Source organism: Pelmatolapia mariae, linkage group LG5 (genome assembly GCF_036321145.2).
Source record: "Pelmatolapia mariae isolate MD_Pm_ZW linkage group LG5, Pm_UMD_F_2, whole genome shotgun sequence".
Lineage (NCBI taxonomy): Eukaryota > Metazoa > Chordata > Actinopteri > Cichliformes > Cichlidae > Pelmatolapia > Pelmatolapia mariae.
This window is the reverse complement of record NC_086231.1, coordinates 27,976,313-27,997,972: the sequence shown is the minus strand read 5'-3', so window position 1 is coordinate 27,997,972 and position 21,660 is coordinate 27,976,313. Positions and strand designations below refer to the sequence as shown.

General features: G+C 45.3%; 2 protein-coding genes across 4 annotated transcripts in view; one reads left to right on the top strand and one right to left on the bottom strand.

The window, feature by feature from the left end:
* Positions 1-7,861, top strand: part of lrig1 (leucine-rich repeats and immunoglobulin-like domains 1) — a 34,062-nt gene extending 26,201 nt beyond the window's left edge. The window contains exons 10-18 of one of the 2 annotated variants that reach the window (XM_063474594.1): positions 122-193; positions 375-446; positions 573-736; positions 1,041-1,397; positions 2,099-2,380; positions 3,668-4,102; positions 4,241-4,375; positions 4,605-4,889; positions 5,380-7,861. In XM_063474594.1, the coding sequence (XP_063330664.1) occupies positions 122-193; positions 375-446; positions 573-736; positions 1,041-1,397; positions 2,099-2,380; positions 3,668-4,102; positions 4,241-4,375; positions 4,605-4,889; positions 5,380-5,573 (1,996 nt within the window). In that variant the 3' untranslated portion in view covers positions 5,574-7,861. Of the gene's footprint in view, positions 1-121; positions 194-374; positions 447-572; positions 737-1,040; positions 1,398-2,098; positions 2,381-3,667; positions 4,103-4,240; positions 4,376-4,604; positions 4,890-5,376 lie in introns of both variants that reach the window. The other variant, XM_063474593.1, reaches the window with a different exon arrangement.
* A 2,019-nt stretch (positions 7,862-9,880) lies between these two features.
* slc25a26 (solute carrier family 25 member 26) overlaps positions 9,881-21,660 on the bottom strand; it is a 57,009-nt gene continuing 45,229 nt past the window's right edge. The window contains exons 8-10 of one of the 2 annotated variants that reach the window (XM_063474597.1): positions 20,135-20,199; positions 15,530-15,603; positions 9,881-10,293 (exon numbers count right to left, since the gene is read on the bottom strand). In XM_063474597.1, coding sequence (XP_063330667.1) covers positions 10,197-10,293; positions 15,530-15,603; positions 20,135-20,199 — 236 coding nt within the window. In that variant the 3' untranslated portion in view covers positions 9,881-10,196. The remainder of the gene's footprint in view (positions 10,294-15,529; positions 15,604-20,134; positions 20,200-21,660) is intronic. The other variant, XM_063474598.1, reaches the window with a different exon arrangement.

Below are 21,660 nucleotides of genomic sequence, written 5' to 3'. Positions count from 1 at the left end.
ATTGTGCTTCTCTCTCTGTTTTGTTCTCTCTTCTCATCCCCTTCCCCCAAAATGTTCCCTCCTCCCTCTTCCTCTCCCCCCTTCTTCATCTATTGACACCCCTCGTGTTTGGAAACGGCAGGACTCTGTTTGGAAACAAGATCAAATCCGTGGCCAAGAAGGCCTTCTCTGGCTTGGAGACCCTGGAACACCTGTGAGTATCCCAGGAGAGAGAGCGGAAGAGGGAAAGAGGGGGTGGAGTGTAAGGGGGGGTGGGTTTTGTAAAAGTAGTTGGCAGGGGGAGGCTGCTAGCGTCTTGGTGAAAGAGAAAGATATCTGTGTGGGTAACACTAATCTGTTCACACTTGATGAAACAGTATTTAATATTTCAACAGGAACTTGGGGGAGAACGCTATTCGCTCCATTCAGCCCGACGCCTTCACTAAGATGAGGAACCTCAAAAGCCTGTGAGTTTAACACGGATCTTTCTGGTTCTGAGTGTGCTTACAGAACCTGCCAGCAGCAACACACTCACAAATACATAAAAGGGTACAGTGCACGTGACATATGCTTGTCTTTTCCCTCTCCTCCAGTCTCATTCAAAGCAACAGCTTGCTGTGTGACTGCCAGCTCCACTGGTTGCCCGACTGGTTGGTGGCACGTGGTTTGCAGGTCGGTATCAATGCCACCTGCGCCCACCCAGAAAGTCTGAAGGGAAAGAGCATCTTTGAGGTTCCGCCCAGCAGCTTTGTGTGTGGTGAGTGTGTGTGTGTTCTCTGGTTACATGGCTGTGTCATTGCTTTGTGATGAGTAGGAGGCGTTCAAGGCACAGATGGGCCACATACATGGGCTCCGCTGTCCTGTTATTGACACATTTGCATGTATTTGGGTAGTGTTTTTGTTTAGTTCTGCGATAAACTCTCCAGCAACATGATGTCAGTTTTTATTTTCCCTTTTTACATTCATTTATGCAGAGGAAGCAGACACCTGCTGAGCAACGCTTGTGATAATATCCTCACGCTTTTTAAACACACTTTATTTCACCCGCTGCCTTTTTTTAGACGACCTCCCCAAGCCTCAGATCACCGTACAGCCGGAAACCACAATGACAGTCCTCGGCAGTGACGTTCGTCTCACCTGTACAGCTGCCAGCAGCAGCTCCTCCCCCATGACCTTTGCCTGGCGCAAGGACCAGGAGCTCCTTCGTAACGCTGAGATGGAGAACTACGCCCACGTGCGTGCTCACCACCAGGCCGCGACACCAGATCTGCCGGGCGCAGGAGGAGGAGGCGTGATGGAGTACACTACGATTCTCCACCTGCGCCATGTCACTTTTGCCCACGAGGGTCGTTACCAGTGCATCATCACCAACCACTTTGGCTCCACCTACTCGAGCAAGGCCAGACTCATCGTCAACGGTATGTTATGTTGTTAATAGCTTCTTTGGGTCACTTTTATTCATTTATTAAAACAGACGAATTGTTTCAGCTGTTTATATTATTCAACTGAATTTCAAAATTATAGGGCCCACAGTGAGTTTGTCTTTCGCTACAATAAAGTCCCCTTCCTCTCTCTCGCTCTCTCTAAGCGTCCTCTCTCCTAGGCTGGTATTTGGAACAAATTGATTTAGCTGCATGTCATCGCTGACAAGCTTGATCTATTCTGCGCTCTGGCAGGGAACCAAACTCTGAATAAATATTGTCCAACTGCAGAAAAGCAGTGTGAAAAAGCCTCCATCAGACCTCTGGCTTCTTCTTAACCCTTGCTGTAGCCAAGTGCTCGCTCACAGCAGATCCTGTCAAACTGAATTTAGCATTTTGGCAGTTATTTACCTGGTTGTTGCTTTGGCTTACTCATGCATGTATAAATAAAGGTTTCCTGCTTTTCTAACTGAAAATTTCTTGATTTGAATGTCAGCAGCAGCTGGGAAAATGAATGAGCAGCTCTGTAATCCTTTACAACTGCTGTTGCAGTTCTACATTCTGCTCGGGTAGACTGCCTATATGTTTGTAAATGAGGAAATTACTCAAACTATGAAGTGGATTGTCAACCTTCCTACAATATATAAAGGTCATATTGTTTTGATCTGCTAATACTGAAGGAATTTTTCCATCCGTAGTTCTTCCATCCTTCATCAAGACTCCCAGGGACAGCACCATCCGAACTGGCCACACCGCCAGGCTGGAGTGTGCTGCAGAGGGTCACCCGGCACCTCAGATCGCCTGGCAGAAGGACGGCGGCACGGATTTCCCCGCCGCCCGCGACCGCCGGATGCACGTCATGCCCGACGACGACGTCTTCTTCATCACGGACGTCAAGCCGGTGGACATGGGCGTGTACAGCTGCACTGCCAAAAACACAGCCGGCACCGTCTCTGCTAACGCTACCCTCACCGTACTGGGTAAGAGCTGTGAATTCAGCATGGCGCAGTTGTAAAGAGCTGGGTTTGGTCAGTCCGAAGCAGAATGAGAATCTTTATATTTTGCTTTCTCGCCAGCTGTGGCCTTGCTGCAGGTCAGGGGTCAGAGGTCACAGTTAGGGGTCAAAGGAGGGGATCGAGGGGGATCACAGAGGGGAGTTTGTTAGGCATTTACACCACCACACACACACACACACACACACACACACACACACACACACACACACACACTCTCTGTAAGGGACAGTCATGGCTGCTTCACTGCAGGCCTCAGTGCTCCCAGTTTATTGGCTGTTTTACACTGTTAAACAGAACAGAGCTTCTCTCTTATAACCATCTTAGCACATAGATCATCATTGTCCTTTGTCTTTGAACTGAGCAAAACAACCCACTGTTGTATACAGATGGGATATATTTTTACTTATTCATTTTTTAATTGACCTTTAAATTAATCTGTAAGTGCCCGCAAACATTTAAAATACTGCTTTAGCATAACATTTGCATGTTGTCAAGTTTTAATCTACAAAGCACTACAAAATACTGAAACAAGATACCATAAAACCACTCTGAATTTCTAATGTTTGAGTCTAAGTGACGCAGAAGGAGGGGTAGTCTGTAGTCAAGGGGCCCCTAACTGAAAGAAAGTGGTGGGGGAAGAAAAATGGGAGCCAAAGAAGAACTGCAGCGGTGGAGTGTGAGTGTGCATATGTGGGGGGAGGAGGTAGTTAAGAGGGATTTAGAGAAAATAAGAGGGGGGGCAGAAAGAGAGACAAAGTATTGATAGAAGAGAACACAACTGAAGTGGGTTAAGTGAGATGTCTTAATCTGTGTACATCCCACTGTGAAGGGAAGTGCTCACTCTGAGAGGAGAGGCCACCCTTAACACGCACACCATCGCTCAGTCCAGTGTGCTTCATTCACTGAAATGTGAAGCTGGCAAGGAAACAGACAGGTCCTCTGAAGAGGGTCCTGCCCCAGAGGAAATGTTTGTGCTCCAATCGAAAAGCTTTTAAGTTTCAGGAAACTTCGGACTTCATCAGCATTGTGTTTGAGTAATAAATATCATTCTTAGAAGACGGATAGGCTTTCAGTGGCTGGACATGTCCGTTTGTGCTCAGGCTGTCCAGCTGAATCACCACAATCCGGTAGTCTGTAATCAATACAGTGAACAGAAAGGTGCTAAAGAAAACTGTAGAACCACCAAAACCGTAGTTATAGAAATCCTTGGCCTCTTTTTATGAGGAAACTCATCACCCCACTTTTCCACAGAAACGCCGCACCTGGCTCAGGACCTGGAGGACCGCAGCGTTACTGTCGGGGAGACGGTGGCGCTGCAGTGCAAAGCTCTCGGCAGCCCGCCCCCGCGCATCACCTGGCTGCACAACGACCAACCGCTGCGCCCCTCCGACAGACACCACTTCACGCCGGGAAACCAGCTGCTTGTCATCGGCTCCGCCTTGCTGAAGGACGCTGGGCGCTACACCTGCCTCATGTCCAACACTCTGGGCACAGAGCGCGCCCACAGCCAGCTGGTGGTGACTGAGCGCAGGAACGCTTGCGCCACGCCGACCGGCCCGAGCACCGTTACTATAGGGATCATCGTCATCGCTGTGGTTACGAGTATTGTGGTGACATCGCTGGTGTGGGTGTGTATCATCTATCAGACGAGGAAGAAGAGCGAGGAGTGCAGCGTGACCAACACAGGTGAGCTCAGAATGACTTCTTTTTGTTTTTTTTAATTTGTAAGTTAAAAACACATTTAATTTAAAAATAAAGAAACCACTAAAACTTCATGCAGCCCACAGTTCTGGCTCTGATGTCTGCCTCTTTTCTCTCTCCCAGATGAGACGATCGTTCACCCAGATGTATCCAGCTACCTCTCCTCCCAGGGGACTCTGTCCGAGCGGCAGGACATGTGCATCCGTGTGGAGACCGGCGGTGGCCCTCAGCCCAACGGACACGTTGTAGACACCACAGGTACCGCTAAAGTTCGCTCTCTGCTTCCAAATGTTTGCGCTCTCCCCGGCAGTTTCTCCCACGTCCCCTGGTGGGTTATGTAATGATGAGACGAGCGCTGCTGTAAAGCTGTAAAGACCTGCTCAGTGTCAAAAATAATCACAGGAGACGCCCTCAGCACAATGTTGACATGCAGTTGTTGACTTTCTGCCTCCAAATCATTTATTTGTTTCCCCGTGGCTGCCCGCAGGTTTCGACAGCGCAGTGCTGTGCACAGATTGTATGGAGAATGGCAACAGCTACTCCAAAGATCCTGACTACCTGGCACACGGGTTTGGTCCTGCTGCAGGCATGGAGTACCAACAGCAGCTTATTCCACCACCCTACTCTTACTGTTACCCCGGGGAGCAGCACGACACCGGGTCACACACAACCCCACTCTGCAATGGGACCCCCAGCAGGATCCGAAAGAACTCTGAAGGATCAGTGTTTCCAAAAAACCATAATACAACACTGAACCAACACGATAGAAAAGGTACGGTGATTAGTGTAGTGAGTTTAACTGTACTTATCCAGCCTTATCCCATAAATCCACTACTCTTCTTAAAGCTCCACACTGCCCTGTTGGAATAACAGTTTTATCAGGTGATGCCATGAGAAGCTATCAGCCATTCTGGAGTCTTCTTTCTGTATGTGCCTTTGAATGTGATCTTTGATGGATTGTCTCCTACCAGCATCTGACACTGTATCATAGTTACATGCCCAGAGCCCCTCAGGATATGTATCTTTAAAAAAAAAAAAACCAGGAGTGACTTCTCCCTCCTGATGATGCACGCCCGGGCCTGTTGTGGGCTTCAGCTCCTTTAGTTATATAGCAGTGGTATTGGCCTTTGAATACCAATTCTCACCTCCACACAGCTCTACACACACAATCCACTGACTCGCTTTCTCCCAAAGCCGAGCACATATTTCTCTTTGTGCGTGCCACGTCACTGACCCCGCCTGTTCCTTCTCTGTTTTAGCAGTGAGCAAAGCGGGGCAGACCAAGACATCGCAGGAAGACTCCTTCCACAAGCCGGTGAAGCTGGCTGGCGTGACGAGCCACGGACGCATCGACACGGACTGCGAGCCTGAGCTCAGGCAGACTCTGCTGTCCAATGGACACGCCCTCAGAGCCTCTCAGAATGAGAGCGCCTCTCTAAGGAGAGCCAGTGACTAGCAGCCCCAAAAATGTGGACCGATATATACAATTTTTTTTTTCTTGCACTGGGAAATAACCTGCTACCTCATATCGAGGCAAACGGTCCCGAGCCTCCTGCATCTGAACTGACGGAGGAGAGGAGGGGGGCATCCGGAGTTTGAAGGCGGAGCTTGTGTGGGGGGCGTCCCATCTGAGCGTATCAGCTGTACATAGTTAAAAACCTTCCTTTGGGAGGTGGCCGCTAAAAAAAAAAAAAAAAATTTAGCTCCAAAAAAGAGAAAAAAAAGAAGAAAAAAATGTGACTTGCATTTGAAGCATGTAAATGTAGGGAATCTTGTACAATATGTATGTGCAGGGGGACTAAAAAGAGAAATATGCCTTTTGGACTTTTTTTTTGACTGTACATAAGAGTTTTCTTATATATTATATAACTTTTACAAAAAAGAGTGTTTAAATATATGTGCATGGCAAAGAAAGGAGTGATGGTATTTTTATTTTTCTTACAACAAGAAAAAAAACAGCCTTTTTTCAGCTTTTACCAACATTCAGCTGCAGTGCCTTATTGCATGATCAAAGAAAACAAAGAAAAAGTTGTAATAGCATATATCCAGAGACTGTTTCTGTGAGAGATCCTGGTACACTTTTTATCGCAAACAAAACACTTGATCGCACTTGAATGTTTTACCTTTTTTTTTTTTTTTTTTTTTGCCAGCTATGGCCTTACGGAAACACAACTCACACCCACCGTTTCTGTATGAAGGAAGAGCTCGGATGCTGATTATTTAGGTACGTTAGATGTTGGTGCGAGTGGTGGGATATCAGTTAAAGCACTTTTTTTCACTTCACAAACATGCAGACTGTGTGTACACGATCCACCGGTAGGAATGCAGGAGCCTCCTCTCTGTGAGGAGACGTTCCGCATATCTCGACGCACTAAAGTCAACAGTACATACTGTACCCTTAAGGCTCTTCCACCTGTTTCACAACACTACACGTTACTGCAAAGCTGCTCTGATCGGGTTGGGATGAATGCTTCATGTGTTTTAAAGAGGACTTATTATGCTTTTTGGTATTTCCTTTTCATATGCATATGTACGTGGAAACTGTTACAGTGTTAGATGCTCATATTAAACATAGCCAAAGTTTTCACATAACGAGGTCAGTGCATGTAGAAGTAATCCCTGTGAGCCCAAAGCTCAGGCTTCAGACTGCTCTGTTTTCACCCACCTGCTGTTCAGACACTCTGTTTGCCAGAGGATGATTTGAGGGGGCTGCACTTAGGCCCAGTGTACAAACCTAAATAATTGTTTTGAACTGTGAATCGTGCAAAGCTGCTCAAGTCAATGCCAATAATAATAATAATAATAATCATAATAATTTTTACAAAATTATAGAGAGAGAGAGAGAGAGAGAGAGATCTGCAATAAGCATAATAGGTCCTCTTTAAGTTTGATTTTTTTTTTTTTTTTTTTGTCCCAGAAAGTGATTTTGGTACAATTCTGCAACCACATGTGGCTGCTAACAGCTAACAGCTGTTGCTTGGAAGCTGCAAGAGCCAGTAATAATCTCTCAGTGCAACTGCGTGACACCTGTCATGAGTTACGGCCCACATTCATAACCGAAGCTGCGATTTTTGGACGTTTAATTGGCCGGATGCCCAACTGTTTTTTTTTTTTTCTTCTTCTTTTTAATAATAAAATCTGAATGCTATGAATTTAGCAAAAGATGCATTGTGATGTTGTGTCATTCAGTTACTGCTGTAATATGGGTCGACATCCGGGGGGGAAGCTGGGGTACGGGGTGGTGCATTTGGGAGCAAAAGATGGCCAGTACTCCACCTGAATCACTGCAGTTGGGTAATAACGATTCATGCCTGAGGTGGATAAAGGTGCAGCTCGCTCCTGTGAACAGTTAGGGAAGCTTGTGAAAAGTGCTCTAACCAAACTTTGGGGGGTGAACTGTCACAGTCCCTGAATACTTTGGTACCATTCAACATGAATACACCAGTGGCCTTATCAAGGTAAGCTGGAGGACATGCTCCTCTGGTTACACCTGATAGCACTTACTGAGATGATTTTTACCAGCAAGACCAATCAGAGAACTTGTTTTTTTTTTTTTCCTTCTTCTTCTTTGTTTTTTGGGCTTTGGGAAAGCAACCCCCGTGTAGTAGGTAAAAGGGACTCGAAGGAGCGAGGGTGCAGTTCATATCCTGAGTAATTTATTGATGCAGACTGTCTGAAACCGTTGTCCCAATGTCAAAGTTAAAACAGTGAAGTGTCTAACATGGCATTGAAGTGTCTAATAAAAATCCCATTTTGCTATTATTACAAGTGTTGGGCCTGTTTTCTTGCTCATAAAAAAATGCAAGCGCACACACATAGGGAGGATGTTTCGACAATATCACAAACAGCTGAGTTAGCATTTAACGCTGCTCTCCTGTCACAGCGGTTATGGAGAAGCCATCAATTCAAATGGAGCATGCACAAAGACATGAAATCCAGAGTCCTTGATCTTCAAAGTAGTCAAGTAGCCACACACACACACAGAGAGAAAGCTAATCTTCCAACCAGGAATGCCTCTTGGCTCCTTGGAGCTGCAAAGACAGCAGGCTTTTTTTCCCCCTTCTGCGGGCTGTTAAAAATATTTGCTATTGAGTCGAGTCTGACTGAGGGTCAGGATGTGCATTCCAGATGGACGTTTGTCACCAGATGATTGACGTGCCCCTGGCCGCGGCCTCCACCAATCACACGCCGACCATTGTTGTGCTACAGCCTAGTGACAAGCAGCATGACAAACAGTCCCACCTGTGAGGACATTTGTCTCCTCGTGCAGTTTTACCTTCCAGACCGGCTGCTGACGGATGAGAGTAGCTAATTCACTGAAAACACACTGATACCTAACTGTTCTTCCATATGCCAGCTAAATAATCCTTCAATAAGATGTATTTGAGTATCTTTTATTAAGTTGTCCTCTTCTTTTAAAAGCATGAGGAGCAGGGAGGGGGTGCATGAATACTTGTAAAATTTAGAAAGGCCACAAAGGAAATCACATCACGCAACAATTTAAATGAAACTCAGAGATTCTCATTCATTTCCAAACTTTTCTTATATCTCGTCCTCGTGGCCGGGTCGCGCAACACTTCTGTGGTCCAGGAGTTGGAAACCGCTGCTCCAATAAACAAGATCAAAGCCGGAGTAAAAATGTGCACGGCCTTACCTCTGCTTGATCCAGTCATGCAGATCGGTTCAGCTGTGGGACTGGACCGCTGATATCACACAACCACAGCAAACAAAATCAAAACCATCTGCTTAAATGAAAGAGCAGAAAATGAAGCTTCTTTGTGAAATCTGGTGTGCTGACCCCTTCAGTGAGTGTATCAGAGCACAAGTGATTTATATAGCCACCAAGATACACATCTTAAAAAAAAATGTTAAAATCAGCATGTTTACCAGTTTCATGACTTCTAATCAGGTCGATCACTTACTCTAATTCTGTTTGATTTGAATGTTTGTACATCGTGGGGAATGCAGTTGCTCAGAGCGTCCCACAACATACAACTGCCATAAGAGGAAAAGCTAGCATGGCTTTCTATAACTGCCTATCAGCAGCGCTAATGTGCAGCACTTGACATCAAAACATGGAGATGTTAAGCAAGTGCAGACTTTCAGAGAAGCAGCCATTTTTTATGCAAACTACCACGTTTTCAGAAACTCAAAAAGTCAACTGGTTTATAAGCAGGTTTCTAGCCCATGAAGCCCATTCCTTCTTTCTCTCTTTACAAAATAAGCAGATAACAGATCTGGAGTGTTTGGTTGCTGTTCAGTCGAACTTCATTTGAGTTCCAAAGAGACACTGATACTAGTGAAGGAGGTCAACAAAAGGTTAAAAAAAAAAAAAAAAAACCTTACACAAACCTATGAGAGAGACAGCAAAACGCTTAAGCAGTGGCCAAATCAAAAATCTGATCTATTCATAAATAAAAGATCTGAAGAGCCAGAGATGACAAAGTGCATGATTTTGTTAATTAAAGGCTTCTACTGTTCTGGGATTCTACAAAAAAACAGGACAAAAAAAAAAAAAGGCTTTTGCATGTGGATGAGGTCAGCTTTGCTCCAGCAGGATTGTAACAATGGTGAGATACTGCTGTGTCTCTCTGGTGGGTCTTAAAGCAGGTGGCTTAGTCCAATAACAAATTTCCCACGTGTGGGACTAATAAAGGTTATCTTATAGAGAGGACAAAACGCTAAAATGATCATTAAACTATGCAGAGTTCCAGAGTGTCAAAGAAAGCCCCAAACCTCACTCGAAAGATATAAAGACACAGTTTTTAATCACATAACTCATTCTCTCACAAACACGTGAAACATAAATGGTCTCAGTCACTGCTGACTACAATGACTGTGTTGTCCTAGGTGATACAGTGTTGCTTCATTTCAAAAAATTCTGTGGTGTTTTGAGTGCCTAATCAATAAGTATGAATGTGGCACTCTGGGTAATGCAGTCATCCCCGTGAGCGTCTCCTCTCCGCCTCATTTCAAAGGACTCAGCAGGATGCTGGATCCTCCATTTCCAGAGACGATTTCCCTGCTGTTCTGGTTCTCTCCATCGGGTCAGGACTCAGGACAGTCACAGGTCATGCTGCTATAGCAAAGTGCGGCGGACCTTCTCATAGGCTCCGAGGAAGATGAAACCGCCCGCGCTGATGAAGGTCATCCTCGGTATGCTGCCAGCAAACAAACTGGAGAAAGGGGAGAGAGCAACATATGCTTCTTAAAAAAAAAGATATCTTTGCCGCATTTGTCAAATTTGAAGTACAGTAATGCATTTGAGACGCTACAAGACTATCTACAGCGCTTCTGCGCAGAATCAATGGAGTCCTCAATATAAAGAGCAAAATGTCAGTCCCATTTAGCAATTTTGGGCATATTAATGTTTGCTTACTGTCTAACAACGTAAGATCGCCTTGTTCGTGACACCCTGTTTGTGAGCATGAGTATTTTGTTTTAAAAACAGAACACTTGGTGTTTTGTGCAGCATGCTTCATCCGTATTTTAAGGGCGTGGTTAGAGGAAGAAGGAGATTTTCTTACACTCAGACGTGTGATCAGCTCTCATAAAAGTGTGCTGCAGCTTAAATGACTGCCATGAAAAAGCGCTGCGAAAGGAGGAGCCCGGAGCGTCTCGTGTCCAGCTCTGCACGGTGTTTGGGTGCAGAGGGGTCCACGAGAGCGCCTCAAACATGAGGCCATGTTAGTGAGCCGCTTTCACAAAGAGCAAAGGCTGGGGGCCCATGTTACAGCGACCGAGGCTCAACGAGGAGCTGCTAACATTGGTGGTGGTCAAAGGATGTGATGGGCCATAAGAGTCTCCCAAGATACCCCCCCACCTCCTGCTACACACAGCTGTTTTTGGGATTAGGCTTCAAGCCTCCACCCAAGTCCTCTCTGGAGCTCTCACTCCCCCCACCTACCTCCTTCTCGCTCTCTCTCCCTATGTGACTGATGGCCAGATGACATCTGCACATGTCTCTCTGCTGTCCATCCATCCATTTCTCTGTCTCTCCGCTCAGCGACGTCCCCCTCAGCTGGCTCACTTGTTTGGGGATTTCTCCTCCGACTCCTATTCTTGCTGCGTCATGCACTTCTAAGACACGTGCTCACTCGGTCCTGTCAGTTCATCCGGCTTTTTGTGTCCGTCTCTCCGTTTATTTCCCCCCCGCTTCACTCCGCCTGACTTTCTCGCAGTGCATTTGCCTACCAACACCTTCTGTCTGCCAATACGCCCCCACGCTCACATGGTCTGGCCTGGTCCAAGCCAGATGTAATGGATGAGAAGTATTGTGTGCTGTGCTGGTGGATGTGTGCTTGTGCTCGCTTGTGTGTGTGTGTGTGTGTGTGCGCATGCGCACGTGTTTGAAAAAAACAAAACTGTCGACGCATGCAACATGTCTGTCTCCATTCATCATCCGTGTGGGTGTGTTGGCACTTGTGTTCCTGTCCACTTTCATTTCTATAGAAACTTTTGAAATATTGCAAAGTTTAATTTGGTTTTCATCAGCCTTAAAAATGCTTCTTGAATGCAAATACATCACACACACGCACAAATCAAAAGAGAAAGAAAATAATTCTGAAGAGCTGACAACTTCTGGGCAACCTGACCAGGCCGGTTTTGTGCTTAGGCATCACATTTTTAAGGTTTCAGGTTTTCATAGAGAAGAAATTAAAACAGGACTTCCAGCTAGCAACTGAGAGGTAAAGTATACAGATTATTTTCCATATCACATTTCAGAACTTCACCAGCTTCTGCTGCAGAGCCACCCAGTCCAAGATTTGCTATTACACACTATTAGAGGAAAGAAAAAAAAAAAGCTGTATTAATGACACAGCTACTACGGCGCTCCGCTGTGCATTTACTATATTGATGTTAGCATTTAGCTCAAAGCTCTACTGTGCCTAACCATCGGCCCTGCATGTTCAAGTGAAACAGAAGATCAAGAATAAACTTTGACGCTGAACACGAGGTCTTCCTACAACAGTCTCTGTGTAAGCTCTGTCATCTTCCTTTCAGTGCCCTACATGAAGCTTCTATTTCTGGACACACACACAGTTAAGTGCAGCTCTTTTGAGAAATTTGAGATCAGAGGCCATGACAGACTTCCTACTTATGATATTTTCATGTTGTCCGTTGTAAAGTTATACAAGTGTCCAAGCATGTCAGGGATCTTCCAAACATCCCAACCATTCACACGACTCCACCTTTAAGAATGCTCCGGCCTAGGCCGCCCGGTCTCAACAGACGGCTTAGCTTTGCATGGCTGGCTTTGATAAGTGTGTGAAACCGAGAGGAAGTTGGAAGTGTGAGAGACCTTATACAAGTGTGTTTATCCAAGCATGAACCGAACTGCTGCAAATAAACACGGGACATTAGTCAGAGGCTGTTGCCCTGCCCTTCGACGTGCTCTTTCCATCTCAGCACGGCTATCTATCACCATCTGCTGAAACAAAAGCCGCAGGCTTGCACCGGGGGAGTGCTGAGCATTGCTTACACCCTGATATCAAATACAATCCAAAGCTAATCAAAACCCACTGACAGAAGTAGCAGAGTAAAGCCACAAAGGGCAGGTGGAGCGCCTAACGACAACACAGATCCCCGTGTATTCCACTCAACCTTCTCCATCATGTGATGGTCCGATAGCCGCGCTGCGAGGAATGAACTAATTTTAAACTCAGCGCTCATGTTTTGTCTCAGCTCTCTGCTGGCGTTACATTTCCTGTCTGGGATCAGGCCCACCTGTGGATGTCAGAGCAGAGCCAGAGCTCAAATATTCCCCCCGGGACCCCTCGACTCACTCAGACATCACGGCTTGGCCATCCACAGAGAGCCGTCATCCCCCTATTGTCGGCCAATCGCCTCTCCCGAGGAACCGGGCTAAATATAGTTTCAAAGCTCGGCAGGACAGTATGGAGGAACTGCCGTGAGCTCACGCAAAATGTTTTGGTTGCAGTGAAGAAATATGCTGGTGCTGCTTAAGAAGACAGCGAGGGAGAAATCTTCAAATGTATCTGAAAGCAAATTTCTGGCACTCATTTAGGAACACGTTCCAAGAAAAAAAAAAATAGCTGTACTCGGAAACTCTTTGAAAGGATAAATTTAAGAGGAAAGAGGACCGACTCTAACGTGTTTGGGTCTTCAACAAATCTGAGGAAGATCAATCTTTTTTATGTTCTTCTAGCAGGGAGTGGGTGTAGAAAAGTGGACGATAGCTGCAGAGACAAAAACAGACTCGAGCACACTTTCCCTTAAAAAACACTAAATAATCAGTGTCTGGAAAACAAATTACTCATCTGTAGTCACCCTGTTTCCTCTGTGTTATCTTTATCTGTTATATAACTATAACTGCAGTGATGGTGGACATTTTTCATCTGAACAGATAGCACAAACCACTGAGCCTCTAACAAGCACCTTCTGTGCTGCACGGCTATGTTTTAGTCCAAAACTATAAAAAAAGAAAAAAAGAAAAAGAATAAGTGACATTTTCTTTAATACTGTTCAGTTCTCGTGAGAGCTAACAAGTTTGAGACGTGGCTGAGGAATTCTGGAAGATGCAGAGCGCTACATGTATTTGATAAATCCTTGGAAATAACTCCCTCTGTAGTCGACACCTGTGCTACAGGCTGAATTAACACGGCATTCTAGTAAACATGGTTTCTCCCCACTTGTTGCAGAAGGAAACAACAGTCTGTAAAATGCTATTTAATCACTTCTGTGTTTCCTCAGCGCAGCGCCTAAGAAAAGTTTGACTCCAAAAGAATAAGACAGACACCTTTTCCCAGAAATCCTATCTAAAGCAAGAATGTTCTGGAGTCCTCGAGATATTTACGAGACAAAAACAGGGACAGGCTTAAATGATGGGCGGACAGTTGCTCATCATTGTGTCTTTGCAGCACAGCTTTACTGTTTCCTGCAACACAGCATGACTCCGCTCATGCTGTGTTGCAGGACCAATAACAGAAAAGTACAATTGCACTTTACCACAGGTTTCTGTGTGTGAGGTGAGAGCGTGTTACTTATTTGCTTTTCTTCTATTCTGGTTTGCACAAGGAGCCAATCAGAGAGCCTCGAGGACACGTTGCCCATTAGTCTTTATTTTGACATGACTCATAGCCGTGTTTGGTTATCCTGCAGGTTAGTGGGGTAGGCCAGTGAGCTGCACTGCTCTCTCCTAACCCGGGCTCTCTGGGGCATGGCACACACATGGAAGCACTTTAGAGCTTCACTACACAGCAATTGGGCCTATTACCATAATTACAGCTTTAAAGCCCCAGCAATCTGTATCAGGCATGCACCAGTGCAACCACCGGGCCTTTGGCCCTGTGGTAAAACAGACCCCCCCACTCCTCCCTTTGTACTTAAAAAAACCTTTTTAAACACTCTCCTTTGTTTCTGCATTTAATGTGTCTCTTAGCTACTCTCTTTGTTCTCGTTCTTCACCTTCTCTGGTTACATCGCATCATGAAGGAGAAAAAAAAAAGTGTTTGTCATTTTAAGCTTATGGTCCTTGTTCTCCGGGTGCAGCTAAGACACAGCTGAGCCCAGGATGATGATACAATGAGTAGAAGGAGAAGAAGAGGGAGACAAAAAAAAGATTTCCATGTGCTGCAGAGTTGGAGGCTTTAAACAGTTCTCCTGTGCTGCAGCAGGGACAGTGGGACTTGTAGTTAGGGTTTTTCCACGGGGGCCTGCCAACTATCAGCTCACTGAGATTTAATGAAGTCTCAGACGTGATCTTTATTAAAAATGATGCCCAGACTGTTACCAATGTTTGAAAGAGGTTTTTAGGGAATCACCCTTGACTCTGATTGGATTCCAGGACTGTGTCTGCTAAAAACAAACACAAAATTTGCCTGTGCGTGCGTGTGTTCGCGAGTCAGAGAGGGTGGAGAGCAACATCCTACTAGCGTTTGGCCCAGCCCCAAACCAAATCTGCTGCGAGCATTACGCCGGGGTGCATCCCAACTAAACGATGGGAGCCTGTACACAAGCAGGCCTATTACTCACCGGGACTGAGGGTTTGTTTTAGTGCTGGCGGCCCTCTGTGGACCCCATTAGACCTGGCCTTTTGTCCAGTGCGCATCATAAACACATCAAAACACTTAAATAAACCCTTTCACTTGGCCCCTCGTAACACCTTAATCAATAAGGCGCTGCAGCAAGTCGGCAGGAAAAGCTTTTATACATCTCATTTTTCAGCCGTGGCTGTAAATTCACGCTCCCTGGAGGAACCGCTCTATCAAACTTGATTACGCGAGGGATCGGGAGCCGGGTTAAATCAAATCATGTAAAATACGAGCTTTCTAAAGTGGTCTGGGATAAAATGGTTTGTGTAAAGAGGCTGTTTGGTTTTAAACAATCACAAGGGTCTTTGAATGTTTCACCAAAATCAAGATACACACACACACACGAACACACACTCACCCTGCAATGCCCCTACTCCTCCACACATCGTAGAGCACCAGTGGGATGTTGCCGCTCGCTGTGGTTGAGCCGGCCTGCAGAGAGAGAGAGAGGGAGAGTGAGTGAGACAGAAAGAGGGACCTGGAGAGCACAAATAGAGGTGCGATGACTGATAAATTGTCTCCCGTGCTTCCTGCTCCTCAGACAGACACCCTGTTTAGTCTTTCTTAGCCCAGCTTCCTTCAGCCTCCCCTTCCCCCCCCCTCTTTCTGCTCATGGACAGCTGTGTCAGCGCAGGTGTCACCTCCGGCACCCGCTCAGAAACACACCCAACCAGCTGCCCACCCAAAAAAACACACTCAACAAGTTCTCCTTGTCTCCCTCTCCTCCTGCCAGTCCGGTCGTTTTATTTATACTAAACGGATTAGCTGGCCAGAGAGTTTTGAATCCATCAGCGTGGAGCGTCAAGGGGGTATGAGAGCGGCACGATAAGGCCACATTGGGTTAAGTGATGGTGGGTGGCTTCAGTTCAAAAGGAAGGAAGATAAAAATGGAAGAGGCAGTTGCGAGATTCAAATAAGCAGGAGGGAGCTGAGCACAGGCTTGAGGAGTTTGTGTGTTGGTGTGCGCACAGTGATCCATGCTGCAGCTTGTTGAACATGTAGGAAACAGTCTGCAGCATCCGCTGTAAATCTCGAGTAGGATTCATGCTTCTTTTCTTCACGGAAATGGGAAAAACACCCCTATTTCTTGTGTTTCTGTTGGAGACAGGTGGCTGAGAAATGAATCCACCCCCGCCCCCTCCTCTTCTGGCCTGACAAGTTTTCTTTTCCTTTACTGCTGTGGAATGGTGGAACGAGGGAATGGAGGAACAGGGTGTCCAAAACACACACACACACACACACACACACACACACACACACACACACACACACACACACACACACACACACACACACAGTCCCTGTCTAACTTATGCTGACATACAAAAATATCTTTATGCATCTCAGTTTATGAGCTTCTTCTCCCGATTCGTGTTTTTTTTGTTGTCCAAATATAAGATTTAAAAGTGCTTCTTGATGTGTTTTTCTGGGTTTCTTACATCCACTATGCTTCCTGTGAAATGTCTGAACAGTAACGGCTGCTCTATAAAGTGTTGCGCTGACTTCTGTCTTTGCCACAGTTGGTTTCAGTGGATATTAGCAAACATGACACTGATGGCAGCACTGTGATGAACAGGCAGAAATCCCCAACTCTAAGAAGACCAGTGTTGTGCGGTAGCAGCATAGGAGGTATGAGGCAGCTCTGTGGCACAACAGGCACGCTGCCACTGCAAGCAATCCTGTCCTGGAGGGGCTTTGCTCCTCCAGCTGCGCCCTGGACGTCGGCCCGCCTGGGTCTCGGCTGCGCTAGGCTGCATACTGTACAACGCCAGTCTTTCATTCTGTGTCCTGTGGGAAGAAAACTGATGTGACAAGTTCCAACACCCAGTTTCCCCCCAATAGCCCGGATCTAAAGCGTCCACAGTCAACACGAGCCCCGCTCTGTCTGTCTTTCTTCAACGCTCCTGCCTGGACTTGTCACCCACACGCTAAAGGAGCCAACCGAACGACACCAAACCTGAGCCCCTAAAAATGCGATCCCTCCGTAAGTATAGCACCTCTGGCGGAAATACAATCCCGATCAAAAGTTTAAGATCACTTGAAAAATGGCAAAAAAAATCATATTTTGCATAGTTGGATCTTAACAAGGTTCCAGGTAGAGCATCAACATGCAACAAGAAAAAAATGGGAGTGAAACAAAACATTTTTTTGAAAACAATGCTTAAACTGGAACAGGTTGTTTTACAGCTGATCAAAAGTTTAGGACCAACCCCCCCCAATCACCACACAGACGAAGGCCCTTAGTCATGAGGGATGCTCTTCCACTTGACTTCTTCGTTCCATAACCCCCAGGATCATTTAAGAAATTCCAAATAACTGTCTTACTGCGTCCCACCTCAGCAGTGATGGCGCGCTGCGAGAGACCCTGCTTATGCAGTTCAACCCAACCACGTTCAAAAAGGAAACGTTTTTTTGCCTTTGCCATCAGAACGTCATGACAGTGTGACTACCTGACAGAAAATGACAATGAATCCACATTTTTGCACAGATTTGGCCTTTTAAATGCATGTGGTCCTAAACTTGTGATCAGCTGTAAAACAGCTTGTTTCAGTTTAAGTGTTGTTTTCAATAAACTGCATGTTAAAAAAAATTGTATCTCACTCCCATTTCTTCTTGTTGCATGTTGAAGCTGTACTTGGGAGCAACCATGCAAAATATAGCTTTTTGCAGTTTTCCAGTGGTCTTGAACTTTTGATCGGGACAGTATAAATTCTGATGTCACAGGAAATAATTTAGAGCTAATTTACTTATAGTTTTCACAAAAAATAGTTTACAATTTCATTTTCAGCACCACTTTAAGAATTGTCAGGACCACTGGTTGCTAATTTGGCTGAGAGGAAATACATCACAGCCATTAAATATGATGTTTTTCTGTTTGTTTTTTTTCCAGTAATTTAAAAAAATGCCAAAGATTTGTTGTTTCCAGGTTGGAGAATATAAACTAAATATCACAGCTTTAAAAGGTTAATCATAAATAGACATTTATTGGCATTATTATCACTTTCTCCTAACTCCTAAACATAATGATTTGAGGTTACTGGAGAAAAAAATCTGCAGCTTAGCTTAGCGATTGATGTTCATGAAAACTGAAAATCCAGTATCTCAAATTATTAGAATGTTTTATTTAAAGTTTGACTAAATTACAATTCAACAGTATTTATACTCAAAGGTAGTTCAGTGCACGCCGCCACGATTGGAAAGCCTGCTGACCTAACCATTGTCCAGATGATGATGATGATGATCACTGACACCCTCCATGTGTAGGATGTTAGCAGAGTGCTGTGCTGAAGAATAAAAAGCAAGTGGACTGGAAGGGGAAAGTGTGGCAGGAACCAGCACAAGCTACAACAACCACTGCTGCTCAGCGGCCCAAAGTCTTATTTTCAGATCAAACCACATTTTTACTTTACTGAAAAACAAAGGTCCTGGAGTCTGGAGGAAGCATGCAGAGGCACAGAATCCAAGGTGTCTGAAGTTCAGTGATTCATGCAGACTTTTCACTTCAATTTAATATTAATTCTACAGCACCAAATTACAACAACAGTTACCTCCAGGTGCTTTATATTGTAAGGTAAGGACTCTAAAATAATACAGAAAAAACCCTAAGGATCAGATTAGCCCCTGTGAGCAAGCACTTGGCGACAGTGGGAAGGAAAAACTCCCTTTCAACAGGAAGAAACCCTCCAGCAGAAGCAGCTTCAGGGAGGGGCGGCCATCCGCCACAACCAGTTGAGCGTGAAAGGAGAAAGACAAGACAAAAGACACACTGTATAAGAGAGCTGGAGATTAATAATCACTCATTTCTGAGATATTGAGTTTCTGATTGTCATGAACTGCAAGCCATCATGCTAAAATTTAAAACAAAAAAGGCTCGAAGTTATTTCATTTTACATGTCATGAATATAACATATATGAAAGCTTACATTTTTTGAGTTAAATTACAAAAAATGAAAGTCTGAGATGCACACGTGTATTTAGTCCTCCTTGTAGTAAAGTGGATGTGGACAGACTTTAAACAGAAAGTAGAAGCGCTTTACACGGCATAGCAGCACATTCTCATTTCACTCTCCTTTTCTAAGCTCACCTGTGGCGCCTTTAGTGAATCAAAGACTTGGCCTTATAAAGTTATAACTGAAACTCGATGCAGGCCAAGTCCTCTGCTGGTGGTTAAATTACAGCAGCTGTGTTTCAGATAATGTTTACAGGAAGCTTTTGTAACACAGTGTTCCACCTACAGCCAACGGCTTCTCACCAGAGATCAAGACTGTCGGAGTCTTATGTTAATTCCAGTGTCTCATTAGTTAGGACGGGGTGGGAATGGAACACTGTGTCTTCTCCAAGGACAGTGTAAGTGTGCACGTGTGTGTGTGTGTGTCTGTGGGGGGCCGATTGAGGTTACTCTGAACTCACTACCCTTTATACACACAAACACACACACACACACAGGACAAAGTGAGGGAAGCCAGACATACAGTTAGAGCGAGCCAGAAGAGAAAAAAGGTGGCTAGGAGAGGGAGGAAGAGGAGGATTCGCAGAACACAAGGATTTTTTTTTTTTTTTGGGGGGGGGGGGGTCGCCTTAGAAGACGGACATAGTAGGAGAGTTAACCGGAGGGACAATGGGCCTCTGCTTCACCTCTCAGTGACAAGCAGCCACAGGATGGAAATTCTCCTGAAGTAGTAACATGTCCACACTCTTAACACTAACCATTCACACAAACAGCGTCTTCCCGAAATGGTCCATATTCCAGGTGAGGTGATATATGTGCACATAGGTGTCACTAATGTCCCGGCGCTACCTCGGCCTGCTCCGGTCCTGCATGCTGACACTGTCAAAACGTGCTCACGACCACTGCGGGGGTCGCTCAGCTCCCCGCCTGCGATGCATCACCTGACAGCAGTGTTTAAGAATTCGCTGCCAGAGGAGGCGTTGTGCTGTGTGGCCGTGTTTAAAGTGTGTATACCTTTGCGAGCATGATCCTGGTCTTTGCCACGTCAAGAGGAGTGGTAACAAACGCGGCTACTGCACCTACAGAAAGACACACAAACACGTTCAGCAAAGTGCAAACATAAGAGGCCCTTACTCTATGCTCTCAGAACAGACTTTAAATATTAAAAATAAACCCATAAAAGAGACCAATTACTTAACCACAGTTACAGTAATGTATTAATTCAGCAATAAACACAAGAACTATTGGCCCTCAACTCCATTAAGTTCATAAAATCATAATATTCCAAGTCCCAGACCTTCCCCTGTCATTAGACCACAAAAACCAGAGACGCACTTCTATTCCCAGCTCCCCCTTTTCTACAGCTTCGTCCAGCCTACGTCTTCCCCTGAGCTATAAACACACACACACACCTGATTATATGCACATGCATGCAAAAAAAGCCACGCAGACCCTCTAAAACACACACTCACTCCTGTGAGCTTTATAGAGAAGTTCCACCCCAAATTCCCTCCCAACACTCCAAGTTGGAAGCTGGATAGGCAGCAAAATCCAGAGCAGTCTCCAGTGAGCGGAAGAGTGTGTATAACTGAGAAAGTGTGTGTTACGTGTGTGTCGCCCTGACACAAACATAGCAACTGTTCTTGGTAAACATATCTATATGGGCCACTGAGGAGCAATGTGACTGTAAGTGAGGTGGAGCTGCAGGAAAACCGCGTTAGGGTTTATAGTTAATAGCTAATTATAATAGATGGCTTTTGTTCTCTGCTGTGGGAGGGGGATAAGTTCAAGAATAAAACAGTACAGCTGTCTTACTGTGGCATGCTTTACTACGATTATCCCAATAAATAATCTCACATGTCTAGCGCTCAATTAAATAATCTAAACTTGGTAAGTGGGGGACGTGAAGGTGATGAAGGTGACTGATATGATGGTGTCTACACAGGCTGAAAGCTGCCATAAATCAACGCAGGATACTCATAGAGATATCTGGGATGATTAAACACGCCTGTGTGAGCATTTCCAGCGTCAAGCAGATTATGTATGAGTGAGAGAGAGTGAGTGTGAAGCGCAATGTTAGGGGAAGTGACTGAAACTTGAGGATCCCTCTTGGACAGCAGCTTGGTCACGTAGGGACTTGAACTTGACTCCTACCCTGGACCCACAGCACCCTGCCCCCCCCGCCCCTTCATCCCACATTGTTCTCTCTACAAATACATATTCTCAAACCAATGACCAGGCCGCCTGACTGCTTAAATACTCAAATACTATTTGCATATAGTGAACAGTGCAGTCTTGAGCCACTGATTTTGTATTATTTCATGAGGAACTAACGAAACAAGGAATTAGGTGAAGCAATTTGACATCATTCACAATTACTAGGTGCACGAGAGGTTCAAGCCAGCTCGTGCAGAAATCCTTCAATAAATCCAAACGGGGTTTCCTCTTTAAAATGACACCCACTGTCACACTTATTTCTTTTGAAGCATCTCTATCTACAATCTTCCTTTCACTGAGACCACAGCCCAGATGGGGGATGG